At 42.6% G+C, this 20,018-nt stretch overlaps 1 protein-coding gene across 1 annotated transcript in view; it reads left to right on the plus strand.

Moving 5' to 3' along the window:
* Nucleotides 1-20,018, plus strand: part of LOC109885441 (filamin A-interacting protein 1-like) — a 75,017-nt gene that overhangs the window by 33,947 nt on the left and 21,052 nt on the right. Inside the window, exons 3-4 of the mRNA XM_031823975.1 lie at nucleotides 263-436; nucleotides 878-1,056. Coding sequence (XP_031679835.1) covers nucleotides 263-436; nucleotides 878-1,056 — 353 coding nt within the window. The remainder of the gene's footprint in view (nucleotides 1-262; nucleotides 437-877; nucleotides 1,057-20,018) is intronic.

Consider the following 20,018-nt stretch of genomic DNA (forward strand, 5'->3'; position numbering starts at 1 on the left):
GTTTTGGGTTGTTTGGTGAGGAGAGACTAGGAGACTGGGCAAGGGTTTGGCTGGTTCTGGGTTATCTGGTGAGGAGAGGCAGATCACTTGGCTTCTTGGTAATACTAAACCATGGGTAGTCTAGCTATAGGACATGCTTCTTTGTAATACTGAACCATGGGTAGTCTAGCTTTTGGTAATACTAAACAATGGGTAGTCAAGCTATCATGCTCATAGAACTGTGTCCTCTTCTCTCTCCCTCTCTCTCTCCCCCATACCACAGGCCAGAGATGAGGTGATCACGGTGTTAAAGGCTGAGAAGATTGACTTGGCCCTCTTGGAGGCCCAGTATGGGTTTGTCACCCCACAGAAGGTCCTTCAGGCCCTGCAGAGAGACACTGTCCAGAGCAAGGCTGAGAGCTTCCAGGAGGACATCTACGAGAGGCCCATGGCTGAGGTAACACAGCCTCAACATTCAATACAGCAGCTCAGTAAAGTCTGGGGTCAGTGAAGTGTAGCACCCTGATAAGACGACTTGGAAGTGTTGAGACTTCAGCTACAGTATATGGGTGGCAGGTAGCCTAGCGGTTAAGAGCGTTGGGCCAGTAACAGAAAGGTCGCTGGTTCGAATCCCCAAGCCGACTAGGTGAAAAATCTGTTGATGTGCCCGTGAGCAAGGCACTTAACCCTAATTGCTCCTGTAAGTTGCTGTGGATAAGAGTCTGCTAAAATGTATATGAAGTAGCTACTTTGTAGGTTCAAAGATACATTTTTGTGTTTTTGTCTCATGACTTGGACAATCACATTTGAAAATACATTAATACATCCGATACCACCTCACATAGAGGTGACAGGAAGTGTATTTGGAGTGGTCAGTAAACGCTCTGGTCTCTCCTAGCTGGACAAGCTGGTGGAGAAGCAGAGGGAGACCCACCGTCGCATGCTGGAGCAGCTGCTGCTGACTGAGCAGTCCCACAAGCGTGCCCTGTACAAGCTGGACGACGAGAAGAGGAACCATGGAGACTTCATGAGGAAGAGTGACGAGTTCACCAACCTGCTGGAGCAGGAACGAGAAAGGTCTGTTTGTTGCTCTGTTTCTCAACACTTAACAAACATACATGAGCAAAGGCAGGTAAACACACATGTATGCACATATACACACACACGGATACACACAACCACACACACACACTCACACACACACACAAGAGCTGAGCACGCTCCTCAGAAAGGCTCCTCAAGGTGGTGAATGAATGATCTTGAAATGAACACCTACATGCCAAAATCTTTATGGATGATTTGTATTTAGTGTTTTCACATAGAAAATAGGGACTTAAAACCAAACGCTTGATAAATAATTCAATACATCAGTATCAGGTTGCCTTTGATTGGTAATCCCCTTATAAATGACGTGGCTGTATTATAACCCAGGTTGTGTTGAGACATGTTGTCGTAAGACGACAGAGTGATGCATAATGCCAGAAGAAACTTTACTCATTGGCTTCCAAAGAACAATAACCCAACCCTGAATAGCTGCTATAGACAGACTCCTACTGATGTTTGTGTAGGCTAGATATTAGAGTAATACGTGTTCTTTACGGTTGGCTGGTATTTACCTGGAATTTAGAAGGACATTATGAATAGCAGACTGTAGTTACATACAGAGAAACACTTTCTTAAAGGTTCCCCGTTTTACACACGTTTAGGTTTCATCCAGGGTTCTGCAACTGTGATAATTGAACTGTAATATACTCTATGTATAATATTACAGCAAATGAATGGGCATGCCAAGGAGATGTCCAAAACAAACACTACATTACACTTTATACACATTAACAGACCATCTGACAGAGTACAGAGTTCCCCTATTATAGACATTAATTGTGTCGTAACTCAAACATGACCCAGACTCATTTTGGTACTTAGAAACTCGACCATAGTGTTCAGATCGGGTGTGTTGAAGTCAAACTCGATGACTTGGCCCACAATTAAACTGCCTTTGCCCTTGTTATAAGCAACATCTCTCTCTCTCTCTCTCTCTCTCTCTCTCTCTCTCTCTCTCTCTCTCTCTCTCTCTCTCTCTCTCTGCAAATACGTACTCTGTGAGATTCTCTGTGTCAATAGTAATGTCTTTATATGGCAATGTCAGTCAGTGTGAAGTGAAGTCAGAGAGATTTGGCTTAAGTGTATCCACTCTGACAGAGAACTTTCAAGCCCTAACAGGGAGTTCGCCTTCTGACTGAGGCTATGCCTTCCTGTAGAGACATCTATCATTGTAAATCTGTGTAAAACGGACATGACTGTACCATACAGTTATAGTATGACCTTCTCCCTCCATCTCTCCCTCCATCCATCTCTCCCTCTAGCCGCCCCTGCTGCCTCAGCCAGATTTATTCACACGTCCACCAAATCACTTCAGAGAGAGAGAGATTTGGCCATCAGCCCGGTCCAGAGCGAGGTGCCCTAATTATGATGACCGCATTATCAGAACCTCTCTGGGTTGGTCGGTGTGTTTGGCTTGGCGGACCGCGGCCTGGGCCTGCAGCACTGGGCTCAGTCACGGTTCGGAGGAGCGTGTCAGGAAGTGTTGAAGTGCCATGATAAATATCCCTCCGTCCAGGGTTCACGTTAATTACTCTGTGAGAACAAGGTGAAAGATTTATACGTGAGAGAAAGAACACAATGGCCTAGGAGGAAAAGCGCATTAATCATACTGCATGTTCAACAAGATGTCAGGTCGCCATGGTAATGACTAAAGTTTGGCCATAGCTTTGTAGACTAGAGGACATCCAGATTTGGGTTTGAGTGAGTAAACTGTAAAGAAAGTAGAGCTGAAAGTTTTCTTCTATGTCTGCCTTCTTCATCTGTCTTCGCTCAGAGACCGGCTGGAGCAGAACTAGAGCAACAAGTGAAGTGCTTGGGGAACAAGGGTAGAGTAAAGGTGGGTCTCTGAGGTGTTGTCTTACCTCATCTAATCCCTGGTTGTTTGTCTAGACCAGTGGTTCCCAAACATTTTATAGTCCCGTACCCCTTCAAACATTCAACCTCCAGCTGCGTACCCCCTCCCCTCTAGCACCAGGGTCAGCGCACTCTCAAATGCTGTTTTTTGCCATAATTGTAAGCCTGCCACACACACACTATACAATGCATTTATTAAACATAAGAATGAGTGTGAGTTTTTGTCACAACCCGGCTGTGACAAAAATGTGCCTGTATTTTGTTTTCATGTTAGGGAGGGCCGAGAATCCACTCTCACATGGGTACGCAAAGGGCATCGCAAAGGGCCTTAACAGCTCAATTTTCCAAGGCAGGATACTCTGAGCGCTGCCAATCCAGAAATCTGGCAGTGGCTTCTGATTAAATAAAATTTTCACAGAACCGCTTGGTGAAATTTCGATGGGGCTCTCTTGTTCAGATATCGGTAGATGGACTGGAGGCAGGGCATGAAAGGGATAACGAATCCAGTTTTATGTGTCATCCGTTTCGCGAAAGTACCTGCGTAATTGCTCACCCAACACACTCAGGTGCTTCGCTATATCACATTTGACATTGTCCGTTCATTTGCACACAAAAAATCATACAATGATGGAAAGACATGTGTGTTGTCCTTGTTACTGCAGACAGAGAAGCGCTCCAACTTCTTAATCATGGACTCAATTTTGTCTCGCACATTGAATATAGTTGTGGAGAGTCAATGTAATCCTAGATTCAGATCATTCAGGCGAGAAAAAAACATCCCCCAGATAGGCCAGTCGTGTGAGAAACTCGTCATCATGCAAGCGGTCAGACAAGTGAAAATTATGGTCAGTAAAGAACTTTAAGCTCTTCTCTCAATTTAAAAAAAATTGTCAATACTTTGCTCCTTGGTAACCAGCTCACTTCTGTATGTTGTAAAAGCATTATATGGTCACTGCCCATATCATTGCTTAGTGCAAAAAATACACGAGAGTTCAGGGGCTTTGCTTTAACAAAGTTAACCATTTTCACTGTGTCCAAAATATCTTTCAAACTCAGGTATTCCTTTGGCAGCAAGAGCCTCTCGGTGGATGCTGCAGTGTACCCAAGTGGTGTCGGGAGCAACTGCTTGCACGTCCGTTACCACTCCACTATGTCTCCCTGTCATGGCTTTTGCGCTATCAGTACAGATACCAACACAGCTTGACCACTAAAGTCCATTTGATGTCACAAAGCTGTCTAGTAGCTTAAAATGTCAGCGCAAGAGTGAAGGTTTCATCGCGTTGTGAGATAGTACTTTTGCACATATAACACACTGTGGCTGAGGAAAGGCACTACTCCCAATATAAGTGAAACCCAAATCAATGTTGTTCTCATCATATTTGCGCCTCTTCGATAGTCCAACGTCCCTGTCTGTTGTTCGGTGCTTTCCCGGGTAAGGGGGCAGTAGCTCTTCTTCTGCATCAGATTCACAACTGTCAGTGTCCATGCTAGCTGGGCTAACAACAAATATAGAATTACTGATGCTAGCATTGGATGTGGTCGTGGAAGCAGAACAACTTGTGTCGTCAACAGGTGCAGGTGTAGTACTGCGGGTAGTAGCAGTACTACTAGTAGAGCTGGTATGTGTCCTCTATGGACGCGGGCCTTACTTTTTTAACCATTTATCCATTTTTGAGCAAACAGAATGAGCAGCAGCTACATATGGACTGTTAGTGGAATTCCCGCGAGAGACTAACGGTTGAGGTGATTGGATGTTCATTATTTGACTAGGCTACCTGTATTTGACATTGTGTTGTTATTTCGCTGAACACTAGATGGTTTAATTTTATTTTTGGCAGTGAAACGAGGCTACTCAGGTGAGAAAAAAAACTCAATCAAATGTATAGCCCCGTTGGAAAATACAAATGGACTGTTTGAAAATGTGAAGAGTTTTCAATTATAATTTCATAAAAATGTGAAACACATTTGTATTTGGCGTAAACCCGGCGGCATTGCGCGGAACCCCAGTTTTGGAATACTCGGTCTAGACTATCCTCAGAAGACTGATTCTTTTTACATGGCTGAATTCTGGGTAATTATGATATTATCCTATGCTGTTACAAACTATCAAATGTCTAGAGAGTCAGCAACCCTTAAGATTACTGAAGGGCTCTGTTCCATTAAGACTGTGTCATTTAGGCTCTTAATAAGTAGCATGTATGACGAACAGTGTTTATTCAAGCCAAACAAAATCACTAAATAAAGTTGGACCTGGACAAAGAAACAGTAGAGTCACTTTCTCAAAGTAACTCTGAGTATTGGCATTCAACAGCCCACCAGCACGTACACAGACTGTCACGTGTGTTGCTGTCTTGTCTTGTGTTTACCATTTGGACCAAACATGGACATGAACCAGGGGGTAAAAAGGCTTCTTTGAACCCTCATAAACCTTTTTGCTCAAAATGAAAACACATTCTCTTCGACTCTCTTGGATGTCTACAGCAAAAATAATTCCCCAAAGGATTTCAATAAATACTTTAACAGTAGTAGTCGTCCCATTTCAGGACCTGATACGTCGTGTGGCAGCTTCTGTTCTGAAGACAGCCATTCCCAAAGATAATCACAGGGGGCAGAAACAAAAAACAGGAAAACCTCAGAACACACAATTGTCACTGGTCTGAAGAGAGCGACAATAGCCTCTGTGATCTCAGCAGTAAAGCTTGGCCATAGCTCACCCGTTTGAAGAGCACTGCGCAGCACCAGTTTTTCATTTCATGCCCGTTAATCCATTGTTGTATGATGCATTTTCGCTGGATGCAGTCATTTCCTTTCTGGACCCTGCTGGCAAGCAGTGAGTGTGATTACATACTACGAGGGCTATGTGTAGGGATTTAAGAACAGACGAGACACCAGAGCTTCTCTCCTCTCTCTCTCTCTCTCTCTCTCTCTCTCTTGCTCTCTCTCCCTCCATTTCCTCCTCTCTTTCTCATTTCTCATTGTCTCTTTCTCCCTCTTTATTTTGGCACTGAGCCTCCAACTGTTGGGTGACCCTTCCTGGTCCTGGAAAGCTCATATAGCATGTTAATCTGGGAGTTAAGGGGGAGAGAGGGTTTGGGGGGGGGGGGTTGATAGAGGTCAAGCAGCCCCCTCTGATTAATTGGCTATCGAGCCATGTCCAGGCCTGAGGACCTCACTACAGTGTACAGTGTGTTTGTGTGTGGCAGTAGTGGGGTGTGAGAGCAGAGTAGCACTGAGCACTCTAACCATCAGCAGATGTTGCCTGAAACATGATTTCAACACGTGTGCCGAGGCACTTCAGCTCACTGTCTCTTTTGGGTTTGAAAGGTGAAAGGTTAATTTGGTTGACTAATATGTTAATATGCAAATCTGGATGTTTTTATTTTCTTGTTAGTGACTATAGGTTAGGTGACTATAACTTTAGACAGAAATGCTGTTTCTCATGAAAAAGTAGCACTCTGGTCATTGGTTTGACAGCCTAGTAAGATGGATAGGTGCTCTCTCTCTACATCTCTACAGTCCCATCTCACACACAGGGGCTCAGTGTGCCGGTCCACTGACCCTGGCATGATTACATCATTCAGGTGCATCTGGAACATTCCACTGCCATTCCATCATTCCTTGTGATGCTTATTATTATTATCTGCATCCCAAATGGCACCCTGTTCCCTATGTAGGGTACTACTTTTGACCAGGACCGCATATTGGGCTCTGGTCAAAAGTAGTGCACTATATAGGGAATAGGGTGCCATTTGGGACTCAGATCCTTCTCAGTTAGAACACTGGGGCGTTTTGATCTGCTTCCATGAATTCATTATAATGTATGAGCAGGAACAGCATACCTCCTTCAGGGTAGGATCGACTACAAATGTCCAGGACTATGTTTTAAGAAGTTATCATCCAGCTGTTACTGGTACAGGCACAAGCAGGATCCCCTGTCACATCTTGACTATCTATTTTAGATGCTATTACTCTCTCATTAACTACTAGAGGCAGCAGAGTGATGAATCATCTGTTGCTGACCAATTAGATTAAAGCGCATCCAGCCTAGACTCTTAACAGTTGGTCATGACTTTAATAAAGGAATAGCACACCTGTATTGCCACGGCTCCCAGAATGCTTTGCTACACTTACACATGCTGTACATTCCTGTTTGGAATTTCAGTGTAGGGCTGAAGGTTTAGAGAAAACATGACAGAATGTTGTGACTTGCCAGCAAAGGACTAAGATAAAAGAAACATGAAACCATCTTTAATTGGAATGTAAAAAATGTTATATCATCGTTTATCTCTGCTTTTTGATGTGGAAAGAGTTGCAAACATAGAGGTCATGGACTTGGAAAGGAGAAGAGCAGAGACACACACACTTGCAGTAAGCAAACTCTGTTTTCCATGTCTGAAGGGGAGACATTGTTTGAAATGTGTGTAGTAGTGTGCTCTAAGGCCCAACCACAGGAACTGTGGTGAGGTCCAGAATCATCACACAGCTATGACATATTCACCAACTCCTTCTAAACATACAGATGACACAGACTCCCCTCGATGTGCTTTGTCCAAACAAAACGGGCTGGAACTCGGCTCCGGTTGTGTCAGTACATCTTTGACCTTCCACTTCTGGGAAATAGGGACTGAGGAAATTTTGGCTTAAGTGATTTAGCCAATATAACTCTGTGTATTCAGAATTTCTGCAAGTGTGAGAGTTGTGTCAGTGTCCTACTATTCATCCTTTGAAAACTCTCATTCACAAGAATACTGCTTTTTTCGTACGAAAAGACCATACCTACTAACCAGACTTGTTAGACGATTATTGTAGTTAATGTGGTTTGTTTTATGACTTCCTCTCTGAATACTTTCTTGTCTGAACTTGAAAAGCCTGTGTATATGTTTTATAGCAGTCCACATGATACAGTGTGTATTCAGGTAGAAACGTATCCTCTTGAGGTGGCTGAAGCTACAAACTAAACTAAATATGGAACCTAAGGGGAAATCCACTTCTCTCTCTTCTTTTCTCTCTTTACAGTTCATTTGATCACCCTGTTGCAAATTTTTTTTTGCTGTACTTTTGCATATAAGCCCTTTTGGGCTTCATACCTCCCCTGCACACCGTTTTTACCCGTTTTGTTTTATCTCTACTGTTTTGTCTTTCACTTCTTTTCTTTGGTGTGAATAAATCAAACCTAAAACCTAAACCAGGGGACGTTTAAAAAAAATAAGGATTCTAAAGTTTGTCATTTCCACTCTGAAATTTCAGACTTGATTTTACCTTATGAAAAATGCATCAACCCCTACAAAAATTTCCATTTAATTATAACCCCCATAATAATTCACATGTCCTGTTGCTGCAGGATTACGTTCCTGCTGTGAGAAACTGGTCAAATTAAGATCCCACACCTGTACAGATTGTAATTGTGTCACACAGGCGTGGCCTTGGACCGATTGGAAAATGTGAGCTGCTTCCTGATTGTGACCTGACAGACTAGTCTGCCAACAGTCCCTCTTCCTCCTCTACTGCAAGATAGTGAGAGAATTGTCTAGCCATGGACGTGACAATGATGAGACCAACGCTTTGATCAGTGTGCTCCACTAAGGTCTGCCTCTAATAGAACTGAAGCAGATCCCACCAGGTTACATATTGTTTTATTTATTTTTTATTTTATTTTACCTTTATTTAACCAGGTAAGCAAGTTGAGAACAAGTTCTCATTTACAATTGCGACCTGGCCAAGATAAAGCAAAGCAGTTCGACAGATAAAACGACACAGAGTTACACATGGAGTAAAAACAAACATACAGTCAATAATGCAGTATAAACAAGTCTATATACAATGTGAGCAAATGAGGTGAGAAGGGAGGTAAAGGCAAAAAAGGCCATGATGGCAAAGTAAATACAATATAGCAAGTAAAATACTGGAATGGTAGTTTAGCAATGGAAGAATGAGCAAAGTAGAAATAAAAAATAATGGGGTGCAAAGGAGCAAAATAAATAAATAAATTAAAATTAAATACAGTTGGGAAAGAGGTAGTTGTTTGGGCTAAATTATAGGTGGGCTATGTACAGGTGCAGTAATCTGTGAGCTGCTCTGACAGTTGGTGCTTAAAGCTAGTGAGGGAGATAAGTGTTTCCAGTTTCAGAGATTTTTGTAGTTCGTTCCAGTCATTGGCAGCAGAGAACTGGAAGGAGAGGCGGCCAAAGAAAGAATTGGTTTTGGGGGTGACTAGAGAGATATACCTGCTGGAGCGTGTGCTACAGGTGGGAGATGCTATGGTGACCAGCGAGCTGAGATAAGGGGGGACTTTACCTAGCAGGGTCTTGTAGATGAGAAAGCCTGTTAAAAACCTTAAAAACTAATGGACACTTTTAGTGCACTGTACTCAATGCACAAGATCTATAATGATGGCCATATTTTTACTACAGTACAGTACCTAGCTGAACCTCAACCAGTAATGTGTCTAGGAGGTGAACTATAACTTAAACCTTGGACATAATGATTAAAGGGCCGTTTTACGACATGTAAGTGCTTTTCTTAGTGTGCAGAGCTGTCAGCCGTTTCTCCGTTACCTCTGTAAATGTGTGGGCCTATTAGGTCCGGGAGCCGTCATTGTATGGCGTCGTGTGATTACATATCTCTGACAGAATGCAGTGATTAGCCTGGCAGACCACAGAGTACATACTCTACTCTCAGCTCCTATTTTCACCCTGTGAGACAGAGAAAGAGAGAGAGTGTATTACTTTGGATGATTAAGCACATCAGTGCTTTGCATAATGAACGATGCCTCCCACTCCTATCCTCCTGCATTTTGATGTACTGTATAAAACTCTCCAACTTTCAGGGAATTTAAGCCCAGTTTTGATTTGCCAAGTTTGTGTCACTGTCCCTTGTATAAATGGATTCCTCCCTTGCGTAAGTGTGTCCAGCTATTAGGGTTTCATTCCACTCCCCCAGAGGTATTCCAAAAAGTTTATGGAACTTTGGGAAGGAAATCTAGCAGTTAACACACCAGTAAGCCTGAAATGTCTTCCCCATGTTCTGCCTCCATTGAATCTGATGAGTAAAGACAAGTCTTCAATTGCAACAGAGGAGCAAAAATGCCAGGAATTACATGTTGAGGATACTTTTACCAGCGATTTGATTTCTCTCTCTCTGTAGCAGTTGTTTGAGTGGATAGCCTACACAGTAACTCTTTAATTATGGCTGGCACGACACGGGTAAAGGAAGTTATTTTCATATTGTCAGGCTGGAAGGAAGAGACTGACAGCTTGAAGGTTGTTGCGTCCCAAATGGCACCCCATTCCCTATATAGTGCACTAATTATGACCAGAGCCCTATGGACCCTGGTCCCAGGTATACCGCACTATAACAGGAAAAGGGTGCCATTTTGGACGTAGACTTGAACATGACGTCTCTGAGGCTGGCAGCAGCAGCTGTGTCTGTCTGTACAATGTGCTGGAGCTGCTCATGCTCTCCCGCCAACATGATGTCAAGATAGTGAATGAATTATGGGGGGAGCCCAGAGCTGCCAGTTGAAATCTCTTGTCGAGGTGAATGCATTCTCCATTCTCCGGGCCGGACGGCTCTCTCTCTGTCTGGCTGAATTGTGAAAATGTTTCATTCAAACTGGGATGTGGCAAACAAACATTCTTTGTGTTTTGATGGCATCTGCCCCTAATCACAGTGGCATTTCATGTAAATCTGTTCGGAGGAATTTTATTCGCAATCTTGTGTCATTCTGTGTTCTGTCATGTCAAATGACATTCAGCAGTCAGTAACAACACATGCCAAAAGAGACATGAACATGTTTTGTACAAGCCAGGGGGCTGGATCGCTCAGAACAACCAGAGTTAAGGGGCTTCTCTCTGACATGACTTGCCCCTGACGTAAGGTCTAATGGTTTATGTCAAGTGCTGTGTGTTGCTTAATTTTGATTGGTGCAGCGGTCTAAGGCACTACTGTAGTGACTACAGACACCCTAGTACGATTCCAGGCTGTAACACAACCGACCGTGATTGGGAGTTCCATAGGGTGGCGCACAATTGGCCTAGTGTCGTCCGGGTTTGTTCGGTATAGGCCATCATTGTAAATAAGAATTAGTTCTTAACGGACTTGCCTAGTTAAAAGTTAAGTTAAGTTCTATTCCACAGATGTAAACGTGAGCATTCACCATATACCAGGAGCAACGTTCCAAGGCCATGTTGTGTTACGTCCTCAATGAGTTGGATTTGGATCTGCTATTATTCATGGGGCTCTCCCATCAACATGGAAGCTAATGTGGTGTCCACACTTCCAACTTCTGTGTGTACACACAGTTTTATTAACTTTGTGTAAAATCTAAAGTCGACCTCGTAACTCGCGCAAAGAGTTAGGAAACGGCTAATTTTGAGGTGGTAACTGTTCATTACTAACATTTATGGGGATGGAGGTTCAATTGACTTTTCCTTGATGGGAATTCGGCTGCTGACGCAGACTCGACACGGTCCGCCATCAAGTTTGTTTACTTGTTTGGTGTGAATGCAGCCCTTTGTTAGAGGCAAGCTAGGTCAGTCTGCTAATAACTGTTATCTAACATGTCCCCACCCACCCTCACTAAGACAGGGAATTTACAAGTGTCGACTTTCAAATGTAGCAAGTCCAAGAAGAATAGACTGTCTGAAACTGAGACAAGGGATTGAGGTTGTGGTTACAATGGGACAGATGAATAGTTTGTGGTTAAAATGGGAGAGATTAATTCAAGGCCATATCCTGAAGCCTTGGGAGAACTTGTCGAGACTGAAGGTGGTCGGATGTCAAGTCATGATATAGAAACCAAACTGTAAAACTAGACTTGGTGTTTGGCAGGAAACAATGAAGAGCTGTCACAGGGACCACCCTGTCCCAATACATCTTGGAGTCTTTGATGAGATGTTTCAACCAGGGAAATAAGAAACTCTGTAGTGTCTGAAATGTCTCCCTCCTCTTCTCCCAATGCAGGTGTCTGTGAAGACTGATGAAGACCTTTTCCATTTATTCTAAAGGTCATAGGAATGAAGACGATTGTGAAATCTGTCTATATTCAAAATGCCAAAACTGAAAAATGCAACACTTGCGATGGCAGCACAACGACACACAATACAAGACAACCGGGCTAATGTAAGTTGTTCACAAAAGCCACGTGGACAAGGTGTAAAAGCACTAAATTAAAACCCTTTAACATTTTACAAGCCCACCAAGCTTCTTGGAGAACATTACAGAAACGTAATTCAAATCGTGTGAATACCCATGGCTCAACATAAAACAAAATCCAGGCTTTTTACGACAGGAATCCAGAGACTTGACCAGTTCTCAGTCAATTTTAACAAGAATACAGCAGGCCCAATGGCTGGAGCGGCTAATTATAGTAGTTTTAAAGGCCACACAACTCGAAAGACTACTTCCATCAACTGCAGCACTATAGAAAAACAACATCCCCCCCAGAAACATAATCTAATTACAAAATGGTGGTTAGCAAATCCGTCCTTGGCACAACTGCTTTTGAGCAACCATTTCAAGTGAATAATCAAGTACCTGCTCTACCCTCAGCCATTCTATCTTTCTACATGAACGAATAAGCAACACACTGTGTGTGATTATCGTATTATGTCGGTGTTTGATGCAGATCTCATATTATTCTCTTGATGTTATGAGCGTTTCGGAGGGGTACAGTTTAAAGAAACCTGAGAGGGCAATTTGTGTAACATTAAAGGATACAGCAACAGCACATGAGGCCAGGGGGAAGTGAACAGGATCAGATATCTACAGTACCATTAACTCCCCCCCTTACTTTACTTTTCTGTCCCTCCACATAAAAACATATTGGCAGACTGTATCAAGCAGCAAGAGCAAAGGGAGCCAATATCTGGAGATAAATGTGTGGGGGTCACCCCCCAGGTAATCCTCTGGTAATAAAAGAGGTGCCTTGCGGAGAACTGTTGGAGTTGGAGTGGGGGGGGGGGTCAAAAGAAATTCATGCGGGAGTCTAGTGAGTTGAAGAGGCCATAGAGTTGGCTTAGTGAGAGAGTGAACTGGGGAGGATCAATGTCAGAGTGTGGAGGCTGAACACAAGTCAGGTTCTGATACTGTTAGTCTCTATCAGGGATGCTGCTGGTTGAAGTGGTGTTATATCAAGGGGTTTACAGTCTTTGGTTAGTTTTTTGTAATTTTGTGTTTCTTGTATTCAATATTTCAGCCTGCCTCAAGTCATAAGAAAATGGTTCCAATCGACACAAAATGTAGGCCCGTAAACTGAAACGTAGAATACTATTGTAACATTTGTTGTTACCATGTACCATAGATACTACAGTACTTCTGCAACTTGGGATCCAGAGTTTTAACCACGGCAACAAGTTAGCACCACACATACCAAGACATTATAATCCTATTTACAAGTGTAGGGTTAGAATGAGGACATTACACATCATTCCTCCTCCACCTGCTCCTCCCTGTTCTATATCCTCAGGATGACAGCAGGGAATGGTTTTTGCCAATACTCATAAACGTTCAGTATGTAGCTAGAGAGAAGGTAGGAACGATATGGACAAGCAAGCACATGATAATAAAACCCTGTGCATAAACACTGTGCCTGGATCTCTAATTTAATATAAGTATAGTATGACCTCATATTTTAAAAGCACACTCATTGTTAAAACAAAGAACATAATGATCTCACGTTTCAAGCTCCCATGTATTACTGGCAGTTTTATGATTACCCAAAATAACAAAGACCAAATCTGATGTAGCTTTTAGGCTCTGTGACTGCCGGTAAAGTTTTGGCTCGGTTCCGTTTGGCACCGTAGAAGTGTCCAAACTTGAACATCCTATTTGAAACAACGTGCATTAACTTGACTATGGTAACTCTGCTCTAGGCTCAATGGCAGACCTTTATATCAAACCTAAAAGTCTTCCTCTATACGTCTTCCTTCACACTTGGGAGGGGCCAGATGGCCTAGGCTGGGCTGGGCTAGTTTGGCCACTCTACAATTCTCTCTCTCATCTCTCCAAGATTTCCCACTGTAGAGACCCCAAGGGCTCAGACAGATCCAAACCATCTGTTGTGTCTTGTCGCTGAGGTGAGAACACTCTTGGCCCAGACGATGACGGCATCAACATGGGCCGTGTGAGTTGTGAGTGCAAGGGAAGCTCTCATTTAATAAGTCAACACTAAGTATGTCAGCCAGTCCCTGACATGGGCCTGTAGTAGTGACATCCACCATGTCTTGTTTATCAGGCCTACAGGCCTCATGCTGAGGAAAGCTTGATGAATTCAATGAGGGAGAGATAATGGCCGTGGTGATGGGGGTGTTTCAGACACTCAATGAGAGCTGAGCTGCCTGGACAGGAAGCAGCTAGACAATAGAGTGAACTCTCTCCAACTACCCAGGATCCCAAACCATAGCCCTCCTCCCATCCTCCCATCCCTCCTATCCTCCCATCCCTCCTCCTCCCATCCTCCCATCCTCCCATCTCTCCTTCCTCACATCCCTTATGGAAGCTCCAGGACGGGGGATGATGTCATTCTCAGTCAGACACAATGAGCCACAATCTCAACCTAAACACACACACATACACCCACACACCACAGAAGAAATCTGTCATCTGCCGTCTAGAGTCTATGCTAAGTAAATTCCAGTGTCACGCCTAAAGCCCCAATCACCATCATTTACATTCCTGGTCAACACACAGACTCACATCTTTATCTGTTGTCTAGGCCAGTGGGTTCAACCCAGAGCTCCAGCTAGCAGTTGGTTGGCTTGCTGTAACGGAAACCCTGACTAGCCAGCTGAATGATAAGGCAGGGTCTAGGGAGGATTAGGGAGTGGACAAGTCCTGTAATAAAGCATGTGAAGTGATGCTGTAGCGATCCCTTGGTTGTCATTGATGTGCCTTAATGTGCCATCAGAGGCCTATTCATGGGAAACAGCCCACAATCTGACCCCACCTTGTCGGGGTCATAACAGATGTACAGTAGAATAGGGTCGTCTTCTTGAGACCTGGCTCTCTCTTGGGTGTCTGGTTAAAGTAATGCTGGTTACTTCTTCTGTAGAACAAGGCATGTTTAAATCTAATTATAGAATTGATTCCAGAGAAGAGACAGAAGTATCCCCACGGTCCAGGGTTGTTTTGAAATAGCTATCAAATCAAATCAAATTTTTATTTGTCACATACACATGGTTAGCAGATGTTAATGCGAGTGTAGCGAAATGCTTGTGCTTCTAGTTCCGACAATGCAGTAATAACGAACAAGTAATCTAACTAACAATTCCAAAAACGACTGTCTTATACACAGTGTAAGGGGATAAAGAATATGTACATAAGGATATATGAATGAGTGATGGTACAGAGCAGCATAGGCAAGATACAGTAGATGATATCGAGTACAGTATATACATATGAGATGAGTATGTAAACCAAGTGGCATAGTTAAAGTGGCTAGTGATACATGTATTACATAAGGATGCAGTCGATGATATAGAGTACAGTATCTACGTATGCATATGAGATGAATAATGTAGGGTAAGTAACATTATATAAGGTAGCATTGTTTAAAGTGGCTAGTGATATATTTACATCAATTCCCATCAATTCCCATTATTAAAGTGGCTGGAGTAGAGTCAGTGTCATTGACAGTGTGTTGGCAGTAGCCACTCAATGTTAGTGGTGGCTGTTTAACAGTCTGATGGCCTTGAGATAGAAGCTGTTTTTCAGTCTCTCGGTCCCAGCTTTGATGCACCTGTACTGACCTCGCCTTCTGGATGACAGCGGGGTGAACAGGCAGTGGCTCGGGTGGTTGATGTCCTTGATGATCTTTATGGCCTTCCTGTAGCATCGGGTGGTGTAGGTGTCCTGGAGGGTTGGTAGTTTGCCCCCGGTGATGCGTTGTGCAGACCTCACTACCCTCTGGAGAGCCTTACGGTTGAGGGCGGTGCAGTTGCCATACCAGGCGGTGATACAGCCCGCCAGGATGCTCTCGATTGTGCATCTGTAGAAGTTTGTGAGTGCTTTTGGTGACAAGCCGAATTTCTTCAGCCTCCTGAGGTTGAAGAGGCGCTGCTGCACCTTCCTCACGATGCTGTCTGTGTGAGTGGACCAATTCAGTTTGTGATGAAGTTGTGTCACGGGGGGCATATTTACTTCCTAAGTGGGGACATAGCCTGTGGATTCTTCCACCATTGCATCGCAAAATAATGAAACCATGGATTAGGAAACCATTTCCGCTGTATATAATCACTGAACACTGTTTATAGGTGATGCGTGCAGAGGGAAATGACGGATATATCTTTAAGAACAACTTTAGTGCCAGGCTACAGCTGCAGCCCCGGTCGCTTGCATTTAACAAGTGTTGCTTATGTTAGCTGTAATCTAACGCAGCTCCGGTGTTTTCCGACTTTGAAGTGCAGGTATGTTAATTGCACTAATCCTAGCCCTGTATTGTTTCAAGCTGGGACCTTGCTGGAAGGAACACTAGACACTTAGAACAGCAGTAGGGGTGGAAGGGAGTGGCTGTACAAGTTAAATAGCAACTTCCCCTCCTTAGCACCTTTTCCCAAACCGTAAATAACAAAGGCAACCAGTGATTTAACGCTTAGCAACAGCATATTTGAGGTTTACTGAATTATCATTCTACCTACAGTAGCTAGGCCGAGCATATCAGTCCTGGGTTCATGTTCATGGGGATAGGACAGCCAGGGAAAGACATTGAGGTTCAGGAGCAGGTCATCTCCATATATCAGACATATAGAAGTTTCCATCTGGAGCGTATGAAAGATGACTGGAATACAAGTCTCTGGAGTGATACATGACTACTATTAAATAATGCAGGTTGATACACAACATATACATTTATGATCAGAGCCTTTATACCATGTGTATGGTAGCAGGTGCTGGTCCAGAGTCTGATCTACAGGGCCTTCGGAAAGTACACACACTCCTTGACTCTTTCCACATTTTGTTTTGTTACAGCCTGAATTTCAAGTGGATTACATTTAGGTTTTTTGGTCATTTGCATACACACAATACCATTTTTTTTAAACAAATGAATTAAACATGAAAAGCTGAAATGTCTTGAGTCAATAAGTATTCAAACCCTTTGTAAGTTCAGGGGTAAAAACGTTCTTAACAAGTCACATAAGTTGCATGGACTCACTCTGTGTGCTATAATAGTGTTTAACATGATTTTTGAATGACTACTTCATCGCTACTCCACACATACAATTATCTGTAAGGTCCCTCAGTGAAGCAGTGTATTTCAAACACAGATTCAACCACAAAGACCAGGGAGGTTTTCATGAATAAAGGCACCTATTGGTAGATGGGTAAAAAAAACAATAGACATTGAATATCCCTTTGAGCATGGTGAAGTTATTAATTACATTTTGGATGGTGCGTCAATACACCCAGTCACTACAAATATACATGTGACCTTCCTACCTCAGTTCACGGAGAAGTAGGAAACCACTCAGGGATTCTACTATAAGGCCAATGTTGACTTTAAAACAGTTCCAGTTTAATGGCTGTGATAAAAGAAAACTGAGGATGGATCAACAACATTGTAGTTACTCCACAATACTAACCTAAATGACAGAGTGAAAAGAAGGAAGCCTGTACAAAATAAGAAGGCAACAAGGCACTAAAGTAAAACTGCAAACATTTTGGCAAAGAAATTAACTTTATGTCCTGAATACAAAGCCTTATGTTTGGGGCAAATCCAGCACAACACATCACTGAGTACCACTCTTCATATTTTCAAGCATGATGGTGGCTGCATCATGTTATGGGTATGCTTGACATTGGCAAGGACTAAGGTGTTTTTTTTAGGATAAAAAGAAACAGAATAGAGCTAAGCAAAGGCAAGATCCTAGAGGAAAACCTGGTTTAGTCTGCTTTCCATCAGACACTGACAGACAAATTCACATTTAAGCAGGACAATAACCTAAAACAAACGGCCAAATATACACTGGAGTTGCTTACGCAGACGACATTGAATGTTCCTGAGTGGCCTAGTTTTAACTTAAATCAACTTGAAAATCTATGGCAAGACTTACAATTGGCTGTCTAGCAATGATCAACAACCAACAGAGCTTGAAGAATTAGAAAAATAATAATGTGTAAATATTGTGCAATCCAAGGTGTGCAAAACTCTTAGAGACTTACCCAGAAAGACTCATGGCTGTAATTGCTGCCAAAGATGATTATAACATGTATTGAGTACTTACAGTACTATTCAAGTTTGGACACGCATACTCATTCAAGGGTTTTTCTTTATTTTACTATAATAGTGAAGACATCAAAACTATGAAATAACATATAGATTTATGTAGTAACCAAAAAAGTGTTAAACAAATAAAAAAATATTTTAGATTATTCCACCGTTTGCCTTGATGACAGCTTTGCACACTCTTGGAATTCTCTCAACCAGCTTCACATGGAATGCTTTTCCAACGGTCTTGAAGGAGTTCCCACATATGCTGAGCACTTGTTGGCTGCTTTTCCTTCACTCTGCGGTCCAACTCAATTGGGTTGAGGTCGGGTGATTGTGGAGGCCAGGTCATCTGATGCAGCACTCCATCACTCTCCTTCTTGGTCAAATAGCCCTTACACAGCCTGGAGGTGTGTTGGGTCATAGTCCTGTTGAAAAACAAATGATAGTCCCACAAACGCAAACCAGATGGGATGGTGTATCGCTGCAGAATGCTGTGGTAGCCATGCTGGTTAAGTGTGCCTTGAATTCTAAATAAATTCCAGTGTCACCAGCAAAGCACCATCACACCTCTTCCTCCATGCTTCACGGTGAGAACCACACATGCGGAGATCATCCGTTCACCTACTCTGCCTCTCACAAAGACACGGCAGTTGGAATCAAAAATCTCAAATTTGGACTCATCAGACCAAAGCACATATTTCCACCAGTCTAATGTCCATTGCTTGTGTTTCTTGGCCCAAGCAAGTCTCTTCCTCTTAGTAGTGTCCTTTAGTAGTGGTTTCTTTGCAGCAATTCGACCATGAAGGCCTGATTCACGCAGTCTCCTCTGAACAGTTGATGTTGAGATGTGTCTGTTACTGGAACTCTGTGAAACATTTATTTGGGCTGCATCCTCTACAGCAGAGGAAACTCTGGGTCTTCCTTTCCTGTGGCAGTCCTCATGAGAGCCAGTTTCATCATAGTGCTTTATAGTTGTTATGACTGCATTGGAAGAAACTTTCAAAGTTCTTGAAATTTTCAGCATTAACTGACATTCATGTCTTAAAGTAATGATGGACTGTCGTTTCTCTTTGCTTATTTTAGCTGTTCTTGCCATAATATGGACTTGGTATTTTACCAAATAGGTCTATCTTCTGTGTGTCACCCCTATCTTGTCACAACACAACTGATTGGCTGAAACGCATTAAGAAGGAAAGAAATTCCACAAATTAACTTTTAACGAGGCACACCTGTTAATTGAAATGCATTCCAGGTGACTACCTCATGAAGCTGGTTGAGAGAAGTGTGCAAAGCTGTCATCAAGGCAAAGGGTGGCTACTTTGAAGAATCTCAAATATAAAATATATTTTCATTTGTTTAACAGTGTTTTGATTACTACATGATTCCCTGTGTGTTATTTCATAGTTTTGTTGTCTTCACTATTATTCTGCAATGTAGAAAATAGTAAAAATAAAGAAAAACCCTGGAATGAGTAGGTGTGTCCAAACTTTTGTAAATTAGATATTTCTGTATTTAATGTGCATAAATGTCAAAAAACATGTTTTCACTTTGCCCAAAAAACATGTTTTCACTTTGCCAATGTGGTGTGTAGATGGGTGATATATATATTTTTTAATCAATTTTGAATTCAGACTAACACAACAAAATGTGGAATTAGTCAATGGGTATGAATACTTTCTGAATTAACTGTATTTCATGCTCTTTATTGTTAAGGTTGGGATTTAGGGTTGTGTAATCTGATCCTAGATCTGTGATAACCTGAGACTCCTGATAATCCAGGAGGATATGGCCAAGGATTAATAATAGATATTTAAATGTTTATCCTTTATTTAACTAGGCAAGTCAGTTAAGAAGAAAGTATTATTTACAATGACGG

Source organism: Oncorhynchus kisutch, linkage group LG5 (assembly GCF_002021735.2).
Source record: "Oncorhynchus kisutch isolate 150728-3 linkage group LG5, Okis_V2, whole genome shotgun sequence".
Taxonomy (NCBI): Eukaryota; Metazoa; Chordata; class Actinopteri; order Salmoniformes; family Salmonidae; genus Oncorhynchus; species Oncorhynchus kisutch.